The sequence below is a fragment of the Acipenser ruthenus genome, chromosome 14 (genome assembly GCF_902713425.1).
Source record: "Acipenser ruthenus chromosome 14, fAciRut3.2 maternal haplotype, whole genome shotgun sequence".
NCBI classification, from domain to species: domain Eukaryota; kingdom Metazoa; phylum Chordata; class Actinopteri; order Acipenseriformes; family Acipenseridae; genus Acipenser; species Acipenser ruthenus.
In genome coordinates, this window is record NC_081202.1 from 30,025,558 (window position 1) to 30,050,828 (window position 25,271).

A 25,271-nucleotide genomic window follows, 5' to 3' on the forward strand; every position below is an offset into this window, starting at 1 on the left:
CCTTTCAGGGGGGAAAGGGACTCCATTAGAGATTGGGTGTAATCTGGCAACTACATATACAATAGATATATTACAACAGCAGTGCAAGACAAATGTACTCTTATATGGCACTGTTCACTGCAGGGCATCCCAGATCACTTCCCAATAAAAACAACAGATTATAATCAGATGCAACTAAAACAAAACGTTCAAATGGATATGTTTTCAATCTAACTTAAAATATTTGATGGTGGTGGTTTTCCAGTTATGAACTGGAACTGAATTCCATAGTCCATAGTCTGCCACCAGACTTTTTGCAATCACCAGTACATCAGCGTTCAAGACATCAAAGAACATGTGAAAATACAGAATCAACAAGCCTTCACTATAAGAAGGCCCAAGGCCATGAAGGGCTTTATAAGTAGGAAGTACTACTTAAACCTGCAGGGCGCCAGTGTGAGGATCTGAGCACTGGAGTGATATGCTGAAGTCGGTGTGTGTGACATTTTTGGCAGCAGCATTCTCAATCAACTGAAGCCTATTTAACATATAGAAGGCCAGCAAAAAAGCAGTAAAATAATGTTGTCTTAAAGCAAGCATAGTAAATCACTGTAAATCACAGGCTAGTTAGGAAAAGTAGTAATAGAACTTAATCTCACCTGCAGAGGTCAGAATCTGTAAAGCAGTGTATCACACAACACTGTCCGTTACACTTCAAAATATGTCTGATAGTGTTGCACAATCAGAGATAGCACAGTATACTAACTCATTTTTATCTTAAAGTGAGAAATTCTGAGAACATTTCTAAAAGAGAAATGATTCATCCATTACTAATCTTCTCTGAATCATATAACACCGCTCACCGTTGATCCAGGTTTTACCTGTTTCAATGGTGGACACCTGAGTTGGAACCTGTTAAAAGAGTAACTGGAGGCTAGTAACGTGTTTACCTTTTGCAAGTCTCCGCAGACAGCAGCCTGTAGTAGAGCTGGAACAGAAACAGTCTCAAATCATTCATCCATACCACCAGCGATAAAGTACAGCAATGTGACGGTATTCATGTTAACATATAGGACGATTCCTCCTTGTGGCCCGCTCACATGCAGACTACTCTTTGTCAGACCATTTCATATGGAGACAATCTGAAGAACTCCCTCTAGACCAGCTGATGTAACTTAAAAAAGAGGATGGTGAGTAAGTAGATTCAAGAAAATGCACAGAGTCCTTTTCTTCACTCAGTTGTTAGGTTTATTGAAATATGCAGGGAGTCTGGTCCCAGGTACAGGACAAACAGAATACTCGTTCTTACAATCGTTGCATGACATTAAATACCCTTCTGCATAGGTGTCTCTCTCCTCCTCTTTCTCTGACACTTAACCAATAGAAGAGGTACAACTCATTATCCTGTTACCATATATTCCATTTTGTGTGAGTGTGTGTATGTGTGTGTGTGTGTGAGTGTGTGTGTAGTCTAGTGTGACGACCTCTGAACTCAGTGCATTCCTCAAACCCCTGGTGCCCCAAAAAGGTCCATACATCTGGTTTTTGTCATCTTCCTTGTAACTATCTCTCCGTTTTGCCTTAGACCCTTTGAGTCCAGTGGCATTATCTCTTACTCTCCCTGTGAACCTTTGGGTCCAACGGCAGTCCCTGGGAGCCTTTTAGCTCCTTTATGCTTTGTATTCCCAAAAAGTCTTAGAGCCTGGCCCCTTCTGGTCCATAGCACTGTTATCTTGTTAGCTTGCAGTCAATGTTGGACAAGAAGCTTGTAGAAACAAGGTCTCTTATCAATTGTTAGCAGTACATGCAATTTGAACCAAACAGTCTGCTATCTGCAATATTAGTTTCTTTTCAGAAAAGAACACCAGTATAGCTCTGCCAGTCCACATGCGTAGCAAACTGCTAATCAATTCTCGATCCATGTTTTCCAACACCAGCCCTCTGTTAAGCCTCTCTTACTCCCTTTAAAAGAGATACAGACAACCAAACAGCCACTTGCCATGACCTGCAGATGTGTTGTGTTATAGTGGCTGAGGGTAATAATGCCACCCAATTCATCTTATTACAACTGCAAGCCAATCCTATTGCTACCTTCCAAGTTTAATTGCTCTGTAGCTACCAAGTAAAACATATATAAAACAGATACTATTTTATATCCAGCATGCAAACTTTTCAAAATTAGATATGGGGCATTGTTATTTCAGTTATAAATAATTTAATAAATAGATCATATACCAATAACCAAGCTTACCTTGCTCTTCTGGAGTTACAGGGGTCCTAGGAAAACCAATATCAAAGTCAGACGTGATAGTTTTATTTTGAGGCAATAGGCCCCATACAATACAGGATGCAACTTCAATGCAACCGTTTGCTTGTATTCGGTTGAACAAGATCAATTCCAACAAGTTGAGCACAACTTGCAACTCTTACAGACAAAAAAAACACAAAACAATGTATTATCAGTGTAATGCTAATGTAACATTAACAATACATACCATTAGCAGACCACTAAATGATCTGCAATGGCAACGCCAAGGAATGGATTTGGAACATGCACTGCAATAGATCACAGTTTTGGTTCATACTATTGTGATATGTAAAAATGTTACCAGTTTGGTTCCATTCTACAGCCATTACGTTACCATTTACAACAGTAATAACTGCATTGCCATTGTAGTCCCATTTTAATTGAGTAAATACATCCTTACCGTAGCCCCTGTGTGTCCCAGTCTTCGGACTGCCTTTCCTGATTCTCCCGTCTTGTAGCAGAGTGCAGCACACCACTGTCACTCACAATGCGCTTTCGGACCGAGCCGTTCCACAACTCAGACATCCTGGGGGGGAAGTGGAGAGGGATTCTGCAGCAAACTACCATGTTAAGGAACATTACAACGAAAACATACGAGTCAACTAAAGACTGCAGGGATCGCTTTGAAAATATGGCCTAGTAGGTTTTAGGTTGTAATAACACAACACAATATAGTACAGTGAACAAAACATAGGTACATTTGTCCGTGTTTCTGTGATTTGGAGTCAACATAAGAATGTAATTAAAATTGTCCTGGTTAGAAATCTTCTATTTCTATAAACTTTAGTCCTGTATAAATGAAGTCATTTTCATTTTTCCACTTATATTCCTCTAGGATCTCTATTTTCGGCCACAAATATACCCTTGAATAACTTTTTGTTCTAATTCTTGAAACTCTTTGAAACACTTTCAAATGGCAAAGAAGCATCCAATTATACAATTGGAAAAATCTGCCTCATATGAGACATGAGCAGTCAGCAGATACACAAAACATAGAACTCACTACGCAATACTGCTACTGCACAGATGAAAAGACCAATACATTGACCTGCTTTGTGCTACTCCAAACCTGAGACTGGTGTGATGATTTCACACAGACTGACTTGAATGCAGCATCCAGAACAGGATGTTACCATGCTGACTCTGCCCACTGTGTGTACTCACCCTGAGCAGGGCTCCACCACCAGGTCTGGCATTCCCGGAGTGTTGCCTCCCGGCTGCTGTCCTAGAGACTCGGGTTCCAGGATGAAGATCTCGTCTTGAGAAATCTCTGTCACAAAGTGGAGATGCTCCTGAAAACAAAACATACTATTTTGTCATCAAGGCTTCAGTCAAATGCTGAGCTGTCTTCTTGAGATCCTTTTCTCCACCTACATCGAGCCTGACCATCCATTTCAACAGGAACACCCTTCCCCCCACACACACAGAGTCCCCAAGGTTTACCTAAGCTTTTCTACTGCGGTCAATCCATTCTCCAGATGACACCAATTTAAACATTATTGGGTTCCAGTATTGAGACTGGACTGGAAGCTATTATAGAGCTTGAATATGCTTATGTTTTCGGCTCCCAAGTGGTGTATTCGGTAAAGGCACTCCGCGTGGAGTGCAGGATGTGACCTATCGAGTCCAGGCTATTTCACTGGACGTGAGTTCTCAGGGGGCGGCGCACAATTGGCAGAGCGCCGCCCAGGTGAGATGGGCTTAGGTCGGCCTGGGTGTCCTCAGCTCACCACGCACCAGTGACCCCTGTAGACTGGCCGGCGCCTGTGTGCCTGCCTGTAAGTTCCCCAGAGCTGCGTGGTCTGCCGACGCTGTAGCTCTGAGGTGGCTGCATGGCGGGCCTGCAGAGTGAAAAGAAGCGGACGGCTGACGGCACACGTTTTGGAGGACGTGTGTGTCCGTCTTCATCTCTCCCAAGTCAGCGTGGGGATGGCAGCGGTGAGCCAGATTGAAATAAAAAAAAATAATTGGGCTTTCCAAATTGGGGAGAAAACGAGAAAAAAATAATTGGCAATTCCAGCTGACTACATTTTCCTAAAGCCTTCCACTCTGGAGTGTCATAGAAATAAACCTCTCCAGGTTACAAAACCAGAAACAAACAACTTGAGAATGCCAAAGAGCAGCAAAAAGATAAACTGTGGGAGACTGTAGTAAACTAACACCAAGTTTTAATGTTTTTATTATTATTGTGGAACACTGCAACTTCAATTATGTGGTGTAAAAATGAATTAAAACATGTTTGTGCATCTGTGCTTTCCCATATAAAAACTAATAGTTAAAGTGCATGAAGTGTATTTTTAGTGCTACTGCAAAAAAATCTTACCCCAGTCCTATTCCTACCTGAGCTCTGTCAATGCGATAGAAAAGATCACCAGAAGTAGCTAAAAAAAAAAAAAGAGAGACAAAGTGAAATGATTTTGATGTATTTTTAAAGTGTTGACCTTGCTGGATCATCGGTTTAAGCTCGCTGACGAGTATCCACTCCTGCAGCCCGATTCAGCTCGATGCAGTCTTCTGTTTACTCATACATGGCATATTCAGAGATGTGTTTAAGAACTGTAAATTTCCAAATCAGATATTACCGCTACACCCCTCATTAAAAATGTAATTGGTTGGGCATTATTTCATTTAAAATAAATCTGAATTCACTGCATCAAGAAATCATTTTATTTCTAGATCCTGGATTGCGATAACAGCAGGATCAATCACATGTTATACAGTAGAATTTAATCACGTAATTTACTGTACAAAAAAACAACTAAAAAAACACACAGAAACACTGCAGTCCATCTATGGTATAGAATCAAATCAGTCATGTGATTGTGATAGCTGACTTAAAGCTATTCATTTAAAGCTTTTTAATACATGGCTTGATTTCAGAAACTTAACTTAGCACGGGGGTAAATCCTTATGAATATGACCCAGAATACTATGAGTGTAATGCTGAAGTTGCAGCAGACTTACAGTCTAGAAAGCACCAGTTGGGACAGAGTCTCTGTGAGCATGGTCTGGACTGGGGTTCGTTCTCATTCTGACAGGGAGGCAGGAGTACAATAACATCAGACACGCTGGCAACAGAGAATGGGTTAATGCACAAGCCTTTCACTTCAAGAGCCCTGGGTTTGATCCTGGTTTACGTCATTGGTTTGGTGGTGTCAGCTTTGTTACCAGTAGGCAGTAGTGTACATCGCCAGCACACACACGTCTCAGGATGGTAAAGTATGGTAAAAACCATGATTAACCATGGTAAAGCATGTAACTACACAGTAAACACATGGTGTAGCATGTTACACTGCAAATTTTCTGTGGTACATTTTTATAGGGTAATCTGGTACTGTAAATACAAAGCCTGAACAGTGCTTTTCTTTAGTTTTACAATTTAATAATTCAACAATTTGTTTAATTCTTGAAAAGGCAATGCTAGCAGTACTTTAACACTCACTTCAGTGTACAAGTACCCTTCACTAGTTCACTGCACACTGTACAAACAAAGAAGTAAATACCTGGTAATGTACTCTGTGAGTGCTGGAAAAAGCTGGGTGAATATCCTAAAAGACAGAAAGAGAGAGCAAGAGACTATCATACATGAGCACATTCAAGAGAAAGAGGAACATACGTAAAAAAAACATGTTATAAAAGTGACACTATGCCTTTTAAAAAGGGAGCAGGGAGTTGGAGAGAAATAACTGACAGAAGCAGTGCATTGACCTGTTTTGTGTTTGAAGAATTGTTTAACATGACCATCACCACTACCAGACTTACCTCCTGCAGCCGGTCAATGTACAGCCGACAGGTCTCCAGATCACAATCTCCACGAACAACAATGATCCCAACTGGAATGGCTGAAGGAAAAGAAATACAGGATTATAACAGGTTACTGCCATGTATAGCATGGCAAATGCATAGCAAAGTGTAGTAAAGCACTAAAAGCATTGTGAAGCACAGGTTAGCATGGTACATCACAAGCATGGATGGCACAGTATGGTTAAAAACAATGATTAACCTTGGTATGGTAATTACATGGTAAATAAATCCATAAAGCCGACTGGAATGGCTGAGGAAAAAAATACAGGGCAGTTTACTGCGGTATACCTTGGTAAAAGCATAGCAAAGTGTAGTAAAGCAGTGTAAAAGCACTGTAAAATCAAGGTAAAGCAACATGCAACTAACTAGAACGGCTGAGGGAAAAGAAAATTACCAGCAACACACAATATAACACCGGTGTCATTAACTTAAAGTAACAGTAAAGTGCCAAAAACAGCTTGCATTATTTGTTACCATATATCACAACAAACCATTGATTATCATGTCGCCAGAAGCTCTTGATGGAACTACAGCTTCATATGTATATTTTGCTGTACACTATTCCTTGTTGAAATTGCTGTTCTATGAAGGCTGTTCTATCGTTCCATTTAATAAGGACTTGTGTGTTGTATTTAAACCAATAACCTTGACTCTATATTAAATTGGTCTCCTGATGGTTTTAATTAATTTAAAAATACTCCAGCCTTCCCTTATCTGTATTATTTTAGGTGCTCCCTCATTAATTCATGAATTCAATTGATTCACAGATTGACCATGTAGACAGTCAATTGTACATGTACTGTTCTTTCCTGTTAAAGGGCCCTGTGTGTTATCGAAATAACGAGGAACTACTGCATCCCCCCACTGAGGATGAATATCTATGGTATGTTTATACATTCAGCTGATGTAGTTCTATTGAGTTGCATGGTGTGTTCATGACAGCACTGTCAGCTGTAATCATAAAGAGATGCTCTGATGAGCTGGTCTGTTTACAACTGGTACTAGGGCTACAGCCACACAATGTATAATGTTTGGATAAATCGTGTTGAAATCAAATTAATTTGATCCTCTTTCATCCAAGTCACTTCTTCAAACCTAGCACAAAGTAGGATGAGAGGGTACATGTGGAACAGAAGTATAAATACAGTAAGTTGCCTTAGAAAAGTGCAAAGGCAATGATATTATTTGATTTCTTCTTAGGAAATGTGCATTTGTTTAAAGTGAAGTAGTAAAACACTAGGAACATTCACAAAACAAATGTATTGTGTGCCCTATGGCATGAGACTGCATTAGATGTAATTGTAACCTCCCTGCACACTCACAGACTTCTCGCAGTCTCTCCTTGTCAAACTGAAGTGCCTCGTAATCCTGCAAGCTTATTCTGTTCACTCGAACCCGCAACCGGTCTGGAACAGAGTGAGGGCTAAAAAAAAGAAAACAAAGAAAGAACAGTACAAGTTAACAGAAAACCATACTCCAAACAAATACCATTCAACCAAAACAAAAGGAAAAAAAGGGTTGAGGTGTTTACAATTCCTCTCTATACTGAAGCACCATGCCCTGGTAGAATGGTACCACGGAGGTAATGTTTTATTTTTTATACATATCAATAGTATCTCGATATGAACCAATACACATTGCTCATTTACTGCAGTCCCGTGGTACCATTCCAGTACCAGTGTGCTAGCGTATCAGGTGGGTCTCCTATGGGCAGCGTTCCCTCTAAGCTTTTTAGATACTGAGAAACTTGCCGTTTTGACTGAGAAAGGGTAAATTATCAGTGAGAAACCTTTGCCACGCATTAACCCTTTTAATATATTATTTTTGTTGCATTATACAATTTTGAAACAGTATTCCAACACAAGTATCTCAACAATTTTACAATTTGCTTTAAATTTAAACAATGCATTTATTGTGGCTCTGCCTCTGATTCTGAATCATCCTCTGATTTATATATAAAATAATTTTTATGAAGCGTACATTTACCTTTATGAAGCCTGTCTGAGATCTTATCATCAATGCAGCCCTGTCAGTTGATATCATAGATATAGACTGCATGCTTAACTGGTGGCCTGCATGTAATTGCTTTACACTACTGTATAAAACACTGGCGCCTGCACTGCCTTCAATTGTAACCATCTTTAGGGCTACTGATATTCCATTTTTGGGAATAGCAAATTTTTCAAAAATTGCCAATTCTGTTTTTCTCACTTTTTATCAACGTATTAAACATGGCATTTGAACTTAACTATAATGTTAATAGTTAAAATAAGTAAATTAATAAATATTACAATTTTTGTATTTTTATTAAAGCCAACAGTTTTTTTAAATAAGACTTTTGTTGCTGTACTAGTAAGTAAAGCACCTGAAGACACTTCAAACATGCCATAAAGTTCATAGACATAGTTTATAAACATCACTTGGCTCATTGCTGTCATTAAAATAAACAGGGAAACCTACAAATTATATTACAATAGTTCAGAAAACAAACATGTCCAGCACTGTTGTGAGAATCATATTTACAGTCTTCCACTAACAACGTAATTCAGTTTACAAATTAAGATGTTTTGAAAAGACCAATTTATCCTATTGCTGGCATTAAAATAACAATAAAACTGTTAGGTAACTGTCCAGCAATGTCATGTGAGAGTAATCCTGTGTACAGTACTTCACAAATTAAGTTTAGCGTTTTACTGGCATTACAATAACCAGGATAAAATATGAAACACATAAAAAAGCGGACTGACTCGTTGCTACACAGGTTCACTGCTGTGTATCACCTGATTGTAATTTAAATAGTGCTCCTTTTAATGTAAACGCATAATTAATCCTCTCAATTGTTTCTTTGCTAATTCTGCCTTGTTATTTGCTAAATTTAACAGGGTGTGTGTCTCTAGACAGAATGTCTTTATGAAACAAACGGTGTGTAGTGTAGTGACTACATGCTTTACACAGAAAAGCGATCAATTTTCTTTAAGGAATGTATAGCTAGAAAAATTGCTTTGAGCTTGTTTCTTCATCGTCAGATAATATAAAGTAATTAAGAAACGGCCATAGTTTAATATTGCTAATTATAGCTTTATTAAAGGGAGATATCATGGAAAGAAATAAACTAAACAATAATTAAATACGTGGTATGTCTTCTTCAATTACTATATTATACACTTAAATGTGTATTTACAACTCTAAATTAATATGTTGATTACTGTCACAAAGACGGCCGGAGTGGGTGGCGTCAGACCAGATGCAGGAAATAAACAGACAGAGAGATGTTGTTTGGTGAGGCTGAGCGAATGCTTTCGCTCAGCATTTAATAACAGAACAGAAAATAAAAGGTTTGAAACACAAAAACACTGGACACGGCACTACACGCCAAAATAAAGAGACAAACAAAACGGACTACACAGACAAAACACGGTGAGTGAAAACACTTAACTATTATTATTATTCTTCTTCTTCTTATTATTATTATTACCTCCGTCTCCAATCCCGTTCTCCACTCACTGAACACCTAACCCCGACTGAGTGCTACGTGTCTCTATATATACTGTTTGTGCTGGGATTCAATTACTAATTAATTATTCACTTGAATCCCAGCACGTGAATTAATTCTGTGCAACCCCGTGCTCACATATTACATTTAACCAGCACGTGAAGTGATTTGTGCCCTCCTCGTGCCTAAATACAAATCTACCTTTTTAAATCACACGTGAAACACAGACCCGTTTATATCCCGTGTACCAATCTCTATACACCAACATTTACACACGCACGCCACATTCAACACATAACACACAAATACACACAGGGGCGGGGCGCATTGCCACAATTACATATTTACCAGTTTCAAAATACTTGAGATGATATTTCTGAAATGGTCATTTTTTAAAAGGTAAATAAAACAAGTTAAAAACTGTAAAGTTCATGAGCAGCACCGAGCAGCACTCTCCATAGAGGCAGAATTGCCAGACGCCTGCTTCGCCCACCCTGTACTAATAGATTCGCTGGCGCCCGAGCGAGCGTTGCACGAATGTGATGTGCTTTTTTACAGAGGGAATTCAGAGAATCAGCTGCAAGACAGACACGAATATGCTTATGTTAATGCTTTGCAAGAATGCTCTCAAAATGATAGGTTTACCTCGAGATGTGGAGTCTCGATTAAGGTTGATATTTATGATAATAACTGACTGCGAAGGTTGCTGCATTTTAGCCTTAGAGGGAACGCTGCCTATGGGTTTCTTCATGGTAATACGCTGGTATTATAGTGCTATCCCAATGGTAATGTGTTCACCAAACCTTTCAGTAAGGGAAGTCTCTTGGATGGCCATCAGTGGAATTACCACTGGTAACCAAATCATCTCCCCACTGTACTGACATACAGTACCTAAATAATTAAAAAATTAAATGACAAATGTTTTGATTAGAAGTATTTCTCAATGAACAGATTTGAAAAAGCCTTCTAGTCGAAACTTGTCATTGAATTTTATAAGTTTCTTTTAGAATTACTATATATACAACCATTGATCTGATTTATTGATAAAATTGGAATATATACTTGTTACTCTGTTTCTAACAAGCTATGTCAGTATCATATACATCTCCTATAAAAGGTATACTAGTAAACAACACCATACAGTTGTCAGCATTATTAAAAAAGCATGCAGAATAGCATCTCGTAACAAATACCCATGCGTAGTTTCAACAAAACCTGCCAAATCTCGTGTCAGAACATAACCTCCATTCATGTCTCACATACATGTTAATTCTTTTCATCACATTGAGGTGAGTGGTTCTGAAGAAACCTCTATACCTTTAGTTTCCCTCTAGAGAGTTGTTTTGGAAATATATGCATATTCCAAACTGAAGTATGGCATCACAATCAAATAACCAAAACACTTTCAAGGACAGACAGAAGACGTGCCGATGGACAGAGGGATGGGAGAGTGTGCTGTAGGGATGAAGGGAGTCAGATACTTACACAGTAAAGGAGTCTGGGGGAGCAGAAACACGGCGCAGGTCGGCCGTGCAGACTTTCTGAATACTGCGGCCCAACAGCAATACATCGACAGCATGAACACGAGCAAAAGTTGGCAGGAGAAGGAGGGAGGGGTAATGTGAAGGAGGGAGAAAGAAAGAGGGATAGAGAGAGAAACACACACACACACACACACACTCACAGTGTTTCAACAGACAGGAAAACAACACACAAAAAAAGAAGACAGAGAAAATAATCCTGAACAAAGCATCTAAATCTACCAAGCAGCATAAACAACAAGCAGAGAAGCAATACAGCTAGTATAGGCATGTTTCAGTTCAATATAACAACAAGCCCATGAGGATCTGCCCAAGTGTACTGAACAGTAGCAAGCGCCTGTGTCAGACCCACGACCGTTTTTCAACGTGTTCAGCTTGCAAGGATTAGGTTCTCTGTATTCGAATTTGCTGGCTGTTAAAACGCATATATTAAATATTTCTGACTAAAGGATAATCAGAAAGGATTATATTTGTTTATTTGCTATAAGATCCTCAGGACTTTGTTCTCTGTACTAACTTTTAGTCCTGAGCATGTTACAACCTTCAATTAGCATCTCTACACTATTAACAACCTACAGTATTATTGCTTAGTTAAGCTTTTATATTTTTAATACATTTCTTCACTTTAAAAAGTTTTAGAAGGTGCAATACAATAGTGTAGCCCACCTGGCTTTCCACTAAACACAAGCTGTCCCATCCTGCTTTACTGAGACAGGTGAATTTTGTGAGACAGGTGTGTTTGGAACTTGGCTAGGCTATGTGTCTTTAACATTGGTTCTACAGGATACAATTCATGTGAAGCTGTAGGACCAAGACTGTATCGTTCATATGCACTCACCAAAAATAATCTTCATACTCTTTCTGTATTAGGTGTGAAGTCAACTATCTGTTCAGATGAATATTTCAACCTTACCAGAACTTCACACGAAAAACGTGGATCAAAAACAGGAACATGTGTGAACCTCTACTTGTGTTTCTGTTCTTTGCTCTACCCAGCACTGAGCCCACAATGTCACCCTCCCCCTGGTCTCTGTCACTCACTCGTTGAGCAGGGGTACGGAGGTGCGCCTCTTGCTCTTCTGCACCATGTTTGCCTGGTTCCTGAGAGAGATGCGCAGAGTGGAGGGGGCCAGTCTGCAGGGCTCCCCGTCTACCTGCACTGGGACGGTCTTGAAAGTGGTCAGGGTCACCTCCCTGCACTGGTGCAGTCGCTCGCCGTGACCTCCGACCTGGAGCGCTGCCTGGAAGAGGACGAATGGTAACCCTGGTCAACCAGTGTTTCAATGATGCCACCATTACGTACACCATTAGGTTATGATGAACCGTGTGGCAACTACATTTATAACAAGAATACTACTGAAAGCTTGTACCAGCACTCATGACATTTAATTTCCAATAGTTTTAAAATGTTTCATATCTTTAGTGAATTCAAAATGGATTTTAATTAATTAAATAAAGTCAACTTTTGATATCTTATCAGAATATTCATTTACTGTTTAAAATGAAGCTCTTCCACTGACATTTCATTTCCATCTGGTAATGGAAGCGTTGTAGTACAAACGGATATAGACTAAGAAGAGTCCACTAATAAAGGTATAATAATAACAATGCATTGTGGTCACGCTCCTGACCCTTCATTCTAGAAAGCATTAACCGACTTCAAACAGAATCAAACTTCTGCACATTGCTTGGTTCAATTTATGTTGAACAGACTACAGAAACCATTTACATTACTAAACTACAGGTTACATTTCCAGCATTTCCACCACTGTTTATGACTAATATTCATTCTATTTCTGAAACCTAACTGTGGCAAAGTGCCCCGCCCCTGTGTGCATTTGTGTGTTGTGTGTATGCGTGTGTGTGTTAATGTTGGTGTATAGATTGGTACACGGGATATAAACGGGTCTGTGTTTCACGTGTATTTAAAAAGTGTATATTTGTATTTAGGCACGGGATTGCACATCACGCACGTGCATTTAAAATATAATATGTGAACACGGGGTTTCACGTAATTAATTCACGTGCTGGGATTCAAGTGAATAATTAATTAGTAATTGAATCCCAGCACAACAGTATATATAGATGCACATTTTCACTCAGTGGTTGTTGGGTGTTCGGAAGAGGAGAACGGGTGAGAGAGAGAGGAGTAAAAGTAAAGTGAAGAAAGAGCGTAAATATAAGTGTTTGTTCTCACCGTGTTTGTTTGTCTCCGTGCACCGTTTGTTTAGTGTTAGTCCGTTTTTGTATGTCTGTTTATTTTGGCGCAAGTGCCGTGTCCTGTTTTGTGCTGTTTACAACCGTTTTATTTGTTAAATAAACGCTGAGTGCAGCCATTGCACTCAGCTCATCAACCACTGTCTTTGTTTTGAATTCCTGTCTGGTCTGACGCCGTCTTTGTGACGCGTGGTGTCATCGTGGGATAGCCGCGCCTCCAAGCGTCAGACCAGGAGGGGTTTTGTTTAAAAAAAAAAAAAAAAAAAAAAAAGGATTACAAAGATTGTTTTTGGGGGAAAAAAAAAAAGAAAAAAAGAGAGTCAATGGCAGAAGACGCCATCAAACTGCGGGGCTGGTTCCTGGAGAATGCTGGGCTGGAGGCCCAGTCTCTGCCCATAATCGTCCGGGCTCTGTGGATGATGGACTGTGAGAGATGGGAGGCATATCAGGAGGAACACACCCCAAACACCTTGGAGGAGGGTGTGGAGTTTGTCCTCAACTACCTGGAGGCAACCATAAATGGAACAGCAGCCCAGGTAGCAGGACCACCAGCAGAGGAGTACCTGCTGTCCCCATCTCCACCAGCAGAGGGTGAGTACCTGCTGTCCCCATCTCCACCAGCAGAGGGTGAGTACCTGCTGTCCCCATCTCCACCAGCAGAGGGTGAGTACCTGCTGTCCCCATCTCCACCAGCAGAGGGTGAATGCCTGCTGGTTTTGCCTCCACAGCCCAAATGGGAGGAGCCTGAGCATCCACAGCCCAAATGGGAGGAGCCCAAGCGGAAGGAGCCCGAATGTCCTACGCCTGAGTGGGAGGAGCCCGAACGTCCTACGCCTGAGTGGGAGGAGCCCGAACGTCCTACGCCTGAGTGGGAGGAGCCCGAACGTCCTACGCCTGAGTGGGGGGAGCCCGAACGTCCACAGCCCAACAGGGAGGAGTCGGGGCGTCCACAGCCCAACAGGGAGGAGTCGGGGCGTCCACAGCCCAACAGGGAGGAGTCGGGGCGTCCACAGCCCAACAGGGAGGAGTCGGGGCGTCCACAGCCCAACAGGGAGGAGTCGGGGCGTCCACAGCCCAAAAGGGAGGAGTCGGTGCGTCCACAGCCCAAAGGGAGGCAAGTCGGGGCTTCCACAGCCCTGGGACCCAAGCCACCAGCAGAGGGAAAATGCCTGCTGGTTCAGCCCCAAGAGCCAGAAGGGGAGGAGTTACAGGCTCAACCCCCTGAAAATTTTTGGGGGGGAGAAGGGCAGGATGCTGGTGTCCCCCAGCAGCCTCTCGCTATGCTGCTGAAGGCAGCACGGCGTGCACATGCCCAGCCGCCACAGCAGAGGGAGCCAGCACCGCCAGGAGCAGAGGAGCTGGAGCTGCCTCTGCCTCCACCACCTCCAGGAGCAGAGGAGCAGGAGCTGCCTCTGCCTCCGCCACCACCACCGCAAGGAGCAGAGGAGCAGGAGCTGCCTCTGCCTCCGCCACCACCACCGCAAGGAGCAGAGGAGCAGGAGCTGCCTCTGCCTCCGCCACCACCACCGCAAGGAGCAGAGGAGCAGGAGCTGCCTCTGCCTCCGCCACCACCACCGCAAGGAGCAGAGGAGCAGGAGCTGCCTCTGCCGCCCGTACCTCCGCAGGGAGTACGGTGGCCGGAGCCCCAGAAAGGGGAGCTGCCGGCCACGAAGGGGGAGGAGGTCTGGAGACCACCAACCCCAGCAGCAGTTTCGCTGCCGGAGATCGTGGGGGAGGTCCGGAGACCTGCTCCCATTGCAGCTTTTTCGCTGCAGGAGTTCTTGTGGCCGGAGCCCCACAGGAGGGAGCTGCCGGCTACGAAGAAGGGGGAGGTCGGGGGACCACCTGCCCCCGCAGCTTTTTCGCTGCAGGACGGGACCAACAGGCTGTCAGCCGTGCCACTACCGGCAGGGGTGCTGACAGCATGGCCAGCCATGGGCCCACTGAAGCCTCCCTTCCCAGCCCGAGACTTTGTCCTGGACTGCTGGGTTTTTAAGGGGGGAGGTGGCCGTTGAGGCCATGTGTGCTGCGCACAAGGGGGGGTATATGTGGCAAAGTGCCCCGCCCCTGTGTGCATTTGTGTGTTGTGTGTATGCGTGTGTGTGTTAATGTTGGTGTATAGATTGGTACACGGGATATAAACGGGTCTGTGTTTCACGTGTATTTAAAAAGTGTATATTTGTATTTAGGCACGGGATTGCACATCACGCACGTGCATTTAAAATATAATATGTGAACACGGGGTTTCACGTAATTAATTCACGTGCTGGGATTCAAGTGAATAATTAATTAGTAATTGAATCCCAGCACAACAGTATATATAGATGCACATTTTCACTCAGTGGTTGTTGGGTGTTCGGAAGAGGAGAACGGGTGAGAGAGAGAGGAGTAAAAGTAAAGTGAAGAAAGAGCGTAAATATAAGTGTTTGTTCTCACCGTGTTTGTTTGTCTCCGTGCACCGTTTGTTTAGTGTTAGTCCGTTTTTGTATGTCTGTTTATTTTGGCGCAAGTGCCGTGTCCTGTTTTGTGCTGTTTACAACCGTTTTATTTGTTAAATAAACGCTGAGTGCAGCCATTGCACTCAGCTCATCAACCACTGTCTTTGTTTTGAATTCCTGTCTGGTCTGACGCCGTCTTTGTGACACTAACACATCCAGCATTGTCACTACTCACCAAAGAGGCCATGGTGAACCCGATGACCTCTATACAGCCGTCGTCATGGCGCTGTGGCTCAAAATCGCGATGATCACCAGTGTTGCCCCAGGGCATGGTGCCGGCACAGTACCTGGAACCAGAGACCAGAACCTAGTGATGCCAGGTAACCAAATACACATGGACAGAAACACTTATACAAGGGGCCACCCAAGCTTTTTCCACCACAGTAGGGCACCCCTTAAACTCATTTACTGTGGGGCCACAAAATAAGTAGCCCAAAACAAGCATGTTTGTGAACAAAAACAAAATCTTTGTTGTATCACAACAAAATGCATTCAATCAATGCACATTTTTGTAGGATAAATAGACACATCAGCTTTTTACACCATCATTGGTGTAAGGCAAACTAATGATCCCCGTGCAGTCGTGCAGTACATGCTGAGGGTTAAAAAAAAGAAGGAGAAATAGATATGCCAATATCCACATCAATAAAATAAAAGTATATAAAACCTGAACATTCTGTTTTCACACAAGTGTGTTTTGAATGTAATCTCTTATTTCAAATCCGGATAAGCGGTTTCCAACACATAGCCTTCCAAAGTACAGCCAATCAGAAGGATACCATCTACATTCATTGAAAATGATTTTGTAACAAATATCCAAGGCAAGTTTAATAAATCTATACCATTAAATGTATCACGTAATTAAAGTATAGGCTTGTATATGTAATTTTAGCATGAAAATTTGTTTAAGCATCTCTCCTCACAAATTGTAAACAAAATCTCCCCATCAAACATGGATGTGCAGTGTTTTTTACTCTGATGTAATGTTTTCCTGACTCCAAGCAGAGCCACATTGGTCACGTGCAAATTGACCCCTTAGCGATCAGGTGAGTGTGCACAAAACCCAGGTACCATGGAGATTATTGACAGACACATAGGCCGCCTAAATCTGTATATTAATATATTTTAACTTTTATTGTTTGAGATGTGCAAATAATTAATTTGACGGGTTAATAAAACGAGTGCCGTCAGCCGTCTGCTTTTTTTCACTCTGCAAGCCCGCCGTGCAGCCATATTCAGAACTTACAGCGTTGGAGGACAACGCAGTTCTGAATTGCGTACAGGCCGGCCTGCAGGCGCCCAGCCAGCCACAGGGGTCGCTGCACACTCCCCAGCCGACCCGACCCCTACCCTGCCCGGGCAGTGCTTGGCCAATTGTGCGCTGCCCCCTGGGAACTCCCATCCACGGTCGGCCATGGCATAGCTTGGATTCGAACCGGCGATCTCCAAGCTATGGGGCGCATTTTGCATTCTGCCGGAGTGCCTTCACCGGATGCGCCACTCAGGAGCCCCATACATCATAAAATTTGATCAGTGGATCTACAACATTATAATTCCATTATTAATTCCAACTAAAGTCTCACTATTTATTTAGGTAGCTACATAGAAACTGCTGTATTTTGAAACAATCATTCTACCACTTTGGGAGTAAAACTGATGAAGGGTTTCAACATGACAACGTATGGGGCTGCTTTGCTTTTGCGATACAGAGCGATACTAAAGAACGTTTTTTTTTTTTTTTATCGGGGAAATCCTTTTTTTTTTTTTACTTTACCATCCCAATGAATACTAACCAAGTGGCTCACAGTCAAAGTAGCAAGATGAAGTTTCCGATAGGCTTCCTAATAAGTGGGTGGGGGGGTGGGTTGTTAAACAAATTATCTATAAAAAGTGATCGTTTAGCTTTTTTATTTAATTACATTGATGTACACAAAAGTGTAAGGTACTGCACGCAGGCAATAAAAATGTCCATTATAAATACCATATGGGAGACACTGAAATTGAAGTAGGAGTTTATGTTGACTCAGAAATGTCTTCACCTAGGCAATATGGGGAAGCTATAAAAAGGACAACAAAATGCTCGGATATATAGTGAAAAGTGTTGAATTTAAATCAAGGGAAGTAATGCTAAAACTTTACAATGCATTAGTAAGCGCTCATCTAGAATACTGTGTTCAGTTCTGGTCACCTCGCTACAAAAAAGATATTGTTGCTCTAGAAAGAGTGCAAAGAAGAGCGACCATAATTATTCCTGATTTAAAAGGCAAGTCATATGCAGACAGACTAAAATAATTGAATCTATTCAGTCTTGAACAAGAAGACTATGCGGCGATCTGATTCAAGCATTCAATATTCTAAAAGGTATTGACAATGTTGACCCAGGGGACTTTTTCGACATGAAAAAACCAACTCCCCAGTAATGTTGTTGAAGCCGATACCCTGGGATCCTTCAAGAAGCTGCTGGATGAGATTCTGGGATCAATAAGATACCAACAACCAAACGAGCAAGATGGGCCGAATGCCCTCCTCTCGTTTGTAACCTTTCTTATGTTCTTATGAGACACCATATCACTGCCCTGACTGCTTGGAGAGCAACCAGCGACTTCACACAGGAGAGACACCTATGACTGTAAACGTCTAACTTTTGTTATATGACTGGCCTGTACATGTATATACAGTATCTACAAAGTAATAACAACAATTGATGACATCTTATATCACAAAGACTCATTAATCGTTCTGTTAAAAAGCTCACAGCAAGATTCAGATTTTAACTTTACGTGAAGTTCCTTAACAATTTGTAATAATTAGATACAGTTCCTATATTTTAGTATTTGTAAATTAACTTCTTTTTCTATATACTAAACAAAAAATACCTGATTTTTCACATGTGTTGTAGGCTAGAGACTGAGTACACTATAAAATGACATCAACTTATAATTACAACACAGGCAAGATGCTTAACATTAACATGTATTCAAGTGTTCCATCAGGTCTCACCATCTAATTATTTACACATCCTCAACAATTAAAAGATAAAATACATGAATATAATATACAGAGTCAGTATTAAAATAATGGCTATTTTAGACATGGCCGCTGCAGAAGACCTTTATGTGACTTAAGGGATGTTTTGCGTTAGTACCAGAGTTTTGTCAAAGATATTATGACCGCCATGGCTCTGCTTGGGGTCAGGAAAACATTGCGTCAGAGTAAGAAACATTGCACAGCATGTTTGGTATGGATATTTTTTTTACAATTTATTAGATGCTTAAAATAATTTTCATACTAAAATTACAGATACAAGCCTAAAGAAATTATTCAAAGTAATGGGAATAGTAAACAAAATGGAGGTAAGCTCTGTTTTTGTTAAACTTCCACACCTATAAATATTCACTTTAAGTGGTAATTAGTTTGTTCAAGCCGGTTAATACAGTTCAGTAATCTGATTTTTAAATGTCCAACAGTATATACTATGAAAGTAATTACTGTATATCAATAACACTGTCATTCTTGCAGTAAAGCTCAGCGAAGCAGCTTACCTGGGAATGTTTAAAAAGACGATGCACTGGAATTTTAACTCTTGGATCTTGGGGGTAAGGTCGGTGCCGTCACACTTGGGAAGGAATAAAAATAATGACTGTGGGAGTCGTTGGATCTTCAGTGTAGGATTCCAGGGCCATATCAAGTTTAAGTTTACAAGTATAATGCAAAAATGGTTTTCAATGGTTGGAACAAAGACTTGGGCAAATTTAAGGTATGCATTTAGCATAAAACAACTAAGTTGCATGTAGTTTTTAACAACAAAACTGTGAATCCAATGAATGTTCATGTATTTTCTATCTGAACAACATAAAAATTCACAAAGCCATTCACTCCAAATTGTCATTTTCATCACCATTGTTTTCTACAAGATGTTTACAAAACTAGAAATTAATACCTTAGGAATCCTTGTTTATTTAAAATATGAACATCCTCCAAAGTTATTCATTCAAAATATTAAAATACTAAAAATAAAAAATAAAGGTTTTACTTTAGGTCAGTTTATATTTTAGACTCAGGTTTTTGTTCAGAATGGCTAGTGACAACTAAAAAGAACATTTTGATTCTGTCTGGAGCAAATGGTGTGCTGGCAACAGACAACCCTCGATTGGCCACTCTGCCTTTTCTTGTCCCCAACATTTCTTATTACCATAGCAAAAAACTACAGTACATCGGTTTTGACTGAAATAGTAAAGATAACGGAATCCTGTTATTCTGGCAAGCTTTTAGACTTAATCCTAACATTGTTGTGTAATGGAAACCAAAAAACAAGGGGTATATAGAATTGATATATTCAATCTGTTTGTACCAAGCCATCTTTACTGTACAAATATTGATATTTAAGACTGGCCCTAGGGTTGAAAAAGTGACAGACAGACCATAGGGTAATAATGGTTTCTACAATAAGGTGAAAACTGCTTTATTACAATCTTTATAAAACTTATTAAAATTACACTATGTAACACAATTTTTGTTCCTGGGTAGTAAGTGTTATTTCCTAATTGCTTATGCCTCAAAAGTATAGAAAATGGCTATTATTCCCCACAAACTTTGCGTTTGTGACCAGGACAGTGATATTTTGAAATTTACCTATTTCCAATGAGAAAACGGGCGAATTTGTGTCTTTTCGTTCACATAAAGTCAGAAAAAACAACATATGAATCCAAATTAACATGTATTTATACTAAAGTAATACAAAAATGACTACATCACTTTCACGAATCAGCCCCCAAATGTAGTCTCCCATCATGTTCTCGTTATACTGTCCTTGGTAGCGGCGTTCAAAGTCCAGTATATCCTGGTGGAAGCGCTCGCCTTGCTCCTCCGAGTACGCTCCCATGTTTTCCTTGAATTTATCAAGATGAGCATCAAGGATATGGACTTTGAGGGACATCCTACAGCCCATTGTGCCGTAGTTCTTCACCAGAGTCTCAACCAGCTCCACATAGTTTTCGGCCTTGTGATTCCCGAACCACTGCGACAAAGCTGTTCCAAGCCGCTTTCTCCTTACTAGTGAGCTTCTTGGGGAATTCATTGCACTCCAGGATCTTCTTTATCTGTGGTCCGACGAAGACACCAGCTTTGACCTTTGCCTCAGACAGCTTAGGGAAGAAGTCTTGAAGGTACTTAAAGGCTGTCGACTCCTTATCTAGAGCTCTGACAAATTGTTTCATAAGGCCCAATTTGATGTGCAGTGGTGGCATCAGCACCTTCCGGGGGTCCACCAGTGGCTCCCACTTGACGTTGTTCCTCCCCACAGAGAACTTGGTCCGTTGTGGCCAGTCCCGCCTGTGGTAGTGCGCCTTGGTGTCCCTGCTGTCCCAAAGGCAAAGATAGCAGGGAAACTTGGTAAAACCGCCTTGGAGACCCATCAGGAATGCCACCATTTTGAAGTCTCCTATGACCTTGATGCCATCTCAAAAAAATGCAGATATGTATCCACTTAGGCAGCTGGAACTAAACTGAACTGGTGGGCTTAAGGCCCCTGTATTTATACTACTATTTATATTACTGGAAAGTTCTAGAAAGTTCTAGAAGTTACTCCAAGTTTACTCAGCACTGAATCTATCTGGAATGTTCTGGAAAATAGGTAAATTTCAAAATATCACTGTCCTGGTCACAAAAGCAAAGTTTGTGGGGAATAATAGCCATTTTCTATACTTTTGAGGCATAAGCAATTAGGAAATAACACTTACTACCCAGGAACCAAAAAAAAAAAAAAATTTGTTACACTGTGTTATTAATCCAGAGAACTCCGTGATGCTGTTGCTAGTCCGCCATTTTGTTTATTGACACTATTGACCGCTCTTGTATAGGCCATTTGTTTGAGGACAGCACAACCTATTTTTGGTCCTGTGACCCTGCATTAACCAATTAGGATGCAAGTTTCAATCCAAGGGTTTGATAAAATGTATTTAAAACTCTTGATACAAAACCTATGACACATAAAATTATAACTGTATCTCATACACATGCTTTACTAATGCACGTATACTGGGACTCACCACAACTCTGACGTGTTTTGCTAAATCTCTGGAACTCCGCTGCAAAAAGTCGGAAAAAGCTGCCTGTAAAAAAAAGATCAGATGAGTGATTCTTAGTTTGAAGTATAACTAGATGCCCAATTACAGAATTACGGCCCAGTTCAAGATATTTGCAGCTCAATTCCAAATGTTACCTTGTTTCTCACAAAACAGAATATTTAAATAAGTGTTCTGTTATTTTAGTTTTTGGTCAAACTGTTTTTAAGGTCACCGTTTAAAATGTTTGTTTATTTGTTTATTTATTTAGCAGACATCTTTATCCAAGGCGACTTACAGAGACTAGGGTGTGTGAACTATGCATCAGCTGCAGAGTCACTTACAATTATGTCTCACCCGAAAGACGGAGCACAAGGAGGTTAAGTAACTTGCTCAGGGTCACACAGTGAGTCAGTGGCTGAGGTGGGATTTGAACCAGGGATCTCCTGGTTACAAGCCCTTTTCTTTAACCACTCGACCACACAGCCTCCTGAAAAATGTGGACCCTTATGCAGTGACTGTGTCCACCTGTCTTTCTGACTGTCTGTCTGTCACACTCTACATGGTGAACCTGCTAACTGCCTTGACTCCCATAAAACTTCTCCAAACATACGAATCCTCGCTCCATTAAAACCTTTTGGGTTGCATTTGAGTATACTGTTGATTTTGTCAACTTTGTGCAATGCACTTAAAAAAATATTGAACCTATATATGAATCTCTCCATGTGTGTATGACTCTTGTGTGTGCACTGATTTTATTTCATATTTTTAAAACACAAACGTAAAACAGCCTTACCCCTGCATAAAACATTTTGTTCCGAAAACGACTGTTGAACTTCTCTGGATTGGCTTCTGCAAACAAAGATGCACAGGACAAATTACGGACAATTATTTTTTTTTTTTCTGCAGTTGACAGAAAAAATTACGAAGCTATAATCACAGACAAAGACTTCAAAGACTTAGCAGTAGCAAGTTCATTCTACGATTTATCACCCAGTGACTAAATTAGATTCAGAATAATTTTTGGTAAAGGACGGGCATACCTCTGGATTCATGGAATTCAAGCGTAACATGGGCATCGAACCCCAGGCTAAAGTAGTTATTAAAGACACTCAGAGGAAGCTGAAAAGATATATAGAAAAAGTAATATTGTGTAAAGTATTCAACCATGTATATGGCAGAAACTTTATTCAGAAATTGTAAATTCAAATTCAGACCATTACCATTAGTCATTTAGCTAGTCTTACTCCATGCAGTTAACTTGCATTAGATGTAAATTACACAATATGCAGTAGATAATACACCCCCACATTTATAAACTTTCTTTGAGATTTGTATTGATTCCTTAGATAAACTACTCAATGCTAATTTCATACAATACATTATAAATTATATTGTTGAAGTTTGGCCTCATATAAAAAGTTAAATAACAGCCAACATTTGACCTGGGTTGTAGTTCTGACCTTCTGAGACCCCTCCTCCTGGTCATCTTGAGCCCTTGTCACCTCCAGGTTCCAGCGGTCCAGCTGCACGATGTTCCCGTCCTCCACGTGACACAGGATCTTGGAGACGGGCTCGTCAGTGTAGCCCTGAAACCCAGCGAGAACAAGGGGATCAAAACTGAGAACAGCTACTAGTCCAAATCAGCAAGCTGCACAGCACAGCAGCAGGTCAGAGTCTGTGGGTTTAGACACATGATCTTTGTTCATTTACAGTACATAGGTGATGACTGTCTACCCAGGAGCACATTAGGAGGCTCTGTTATTTGTGGCCCACCCTTTAATTGTGCCAGTGTCCACACTCACCCCTCCCCAGTTGAGTGTGCGTGCCAGGTCATTCCCAGTTCCAAGAGGTAGCACTGCCACAGGCGGAGGTGGGTTCAACTGTAATTCATCAAGAGCAGACAGAATCCACCCCACCTACAAAACAAATATGCAGACAATTCCACAAGTCATCTGACAATACTGAGTTTTATGTCAGTGGCTGGAAAACTGATACTTCTGTCAAAAAATATCTGATCAGAAAAGATCATTTTCATCTTAGCACTCTGGCCTACATTGGTATTAAAAAGAAAAAAAAAACATTATTAGAAGAATCCTATAACTAGAGGAATATTAGTGAACCCCCTCAACTCCCCAGTAGCTTGTATGTGACTTAAGTCCCCATACAGATTTCATGTTGTTTGCAATCTTGGTTTTACATACATTTATTCTCACTTACAAAATACCATTTAATTGACCATCATTGATTTTCTCAAAACTATTAAATAGCTAAAATCAAGGCTATATTTTCGAGGAGCATTTTTTGTATCTTAATGTAATGTTTTAATTTTAGCGTAGAGAATTGTACATGTAAAGATGTGCTGTTTGCTTGCCATATCTTGTCATTTAATGGAGCAACACAAAAACAAAATACTCTTGTACACCAGTGGGAGCCCTTCAGAAGTCAGAAGTCAATCCTTAGTCTTATAAACAGGAATGTGGAACCAACCGTTCCATCGCCTCCACACGCCAAGATTCGCAAGTTTGGCACTTTCCTGTAGAGCTCCAGCCTGCAACAGACACAGAGACAGAGAGGCATTCACTCCCATTAAAGACATACAATAAAAAGTACTGTGTGCTTCTACAAGCCTGAAAAGACCTACAAGCCCTTGACCTACTCTACTCAACTACTTAGTGCAGTTTTTATTGAGCAATAGAAATTTGACTGGATTTAGCTAGTGATTGTGCTGTAGAGAAATTGGTATCAACCAATATTGCTGAAAGTGTTTGCATAGTAAAGAAAAAAAAGTTTCTTTATAGTAAATTTAAAAAGAAACTGAGGAGAAACATTTCAAAAGTTAGAATTAATCTGAAATAAAAAGTACTAATAAATTACAGTACTGTACAGTATGTCTGTACTACTTCTATTCATAGTTAATTTAAACAGGGCATAGTAATGCCAAGCTGTACAGCAGACTATATCCGACTTAATTACTACTCACATTACTTGGATGTTACTGAATGGTCACTGGTACTACAAAGTATCTAACAAACCCGCTGGAAATGACCTACCCAGACAAGCCTGGGTCAAGCTGAACCGACTAAGAACTGGACATGGCCGTTTCCGGGCCACCCTACACAAGTGGGGTCTCACTGATGACCCAATTTGCGAATGCGGCCACGGCAAGGAGCAGACGGCCGACCACATTCTATACTCCTGCCCTCGCTTCAGGTGCCCCGGCAACTTCACCAATCTAGATGATGCCAGCCGTGACTGGCTGAGGCACCTGACTGTGACAATGTAACTATGTAATGCATAGCTCATACGAAAAAAAAAAAAAATGGTACTACAAGTAGCTATAGACAAGAACTCCCCCTGATGAATAAT

At 40.9% G+C, this 25,271-nt stretch overlaps 1 protein-coding gene across 5 annotated transcripts in view; it reads right to left on the reverse strand.

The window, feature by feature from the left end:
• LOC117419966 (diacylglycerol kinase iota-like) overlaps positions 1-25,271 on the reverse strand; it is an 87,458-nt gene that overhangs the window by 8,976 nt on the left and 53,211 nt on the right. For 3 of the 5 annotated variants that reach the window (XM_034033421.3, XM_034033420.3, XM_034033419.3), the window contains exons 12-30: positions 24,393-24,453; positions 23,708-23,821; positions 23,366-23,491; positions 22,946-23,024; positions 22,699-22,754; positions 21,888-21,950; positions 19,383-19,456; positions 16,016-16,127; positions 12,167-12,366; positions 11,070-11,132; positions 7,414-7,514; positions 6,050-6,129; positions 5,791-5,835; positions 5,252-5,318; positions 4,628-4,668; positions 3,452-3,579; positions 2,688-2,813; positions 2,231-2,256; positions 930-967 (exon numbers count right to left, since the gene is read on the reverse strand). In XM_034033421.3, the coding sequence (XP_033889312.1) occupies positions 930-967; positions 2,231-2,256; positions 2,688-2,813; positions 3,452-3,579; positions 4,628-4,668; positions 5,252-5,318; positions 5,791-5,835; positions 6,050-6,129; positions 7,414-7,514; positions 11,070-11,132; positions 12,167-12,366; positions 16,016-16,127; positions 19,383-19,456; positions 21,888-21,950; positions 22,699-22,754; positions 22,946-23,024; positions 23,366-23,491; positions 23,708-23,821; positions 24,393-24,453 (1,600 nt within the window). The remainder of the gene's footprint in view (positions 1-929; positions 968-2,230; positions 2,257-2,687; positions 2,814-3,451; positions 3,580-4,627; positions 4,669-5,251; positions 5,319-5,790; positions 5,836-6,049; positions 6,130-7,413; positions 7,515-11,069; positions 11,133-12,166; positions 12,367-16,015; positions 16,128-19,382; positions 19,457-21,887; positions 21,951-22,698; positions 22,755-22,945; positions 23,025-23,365; positions 23,492-23,707; positions 23,822-24,392; positions 24,454-25,271) is intronic. The other 2 variants (XM_034033423.3, XM_034033422.3) reach the window with 1 other exon arrangement.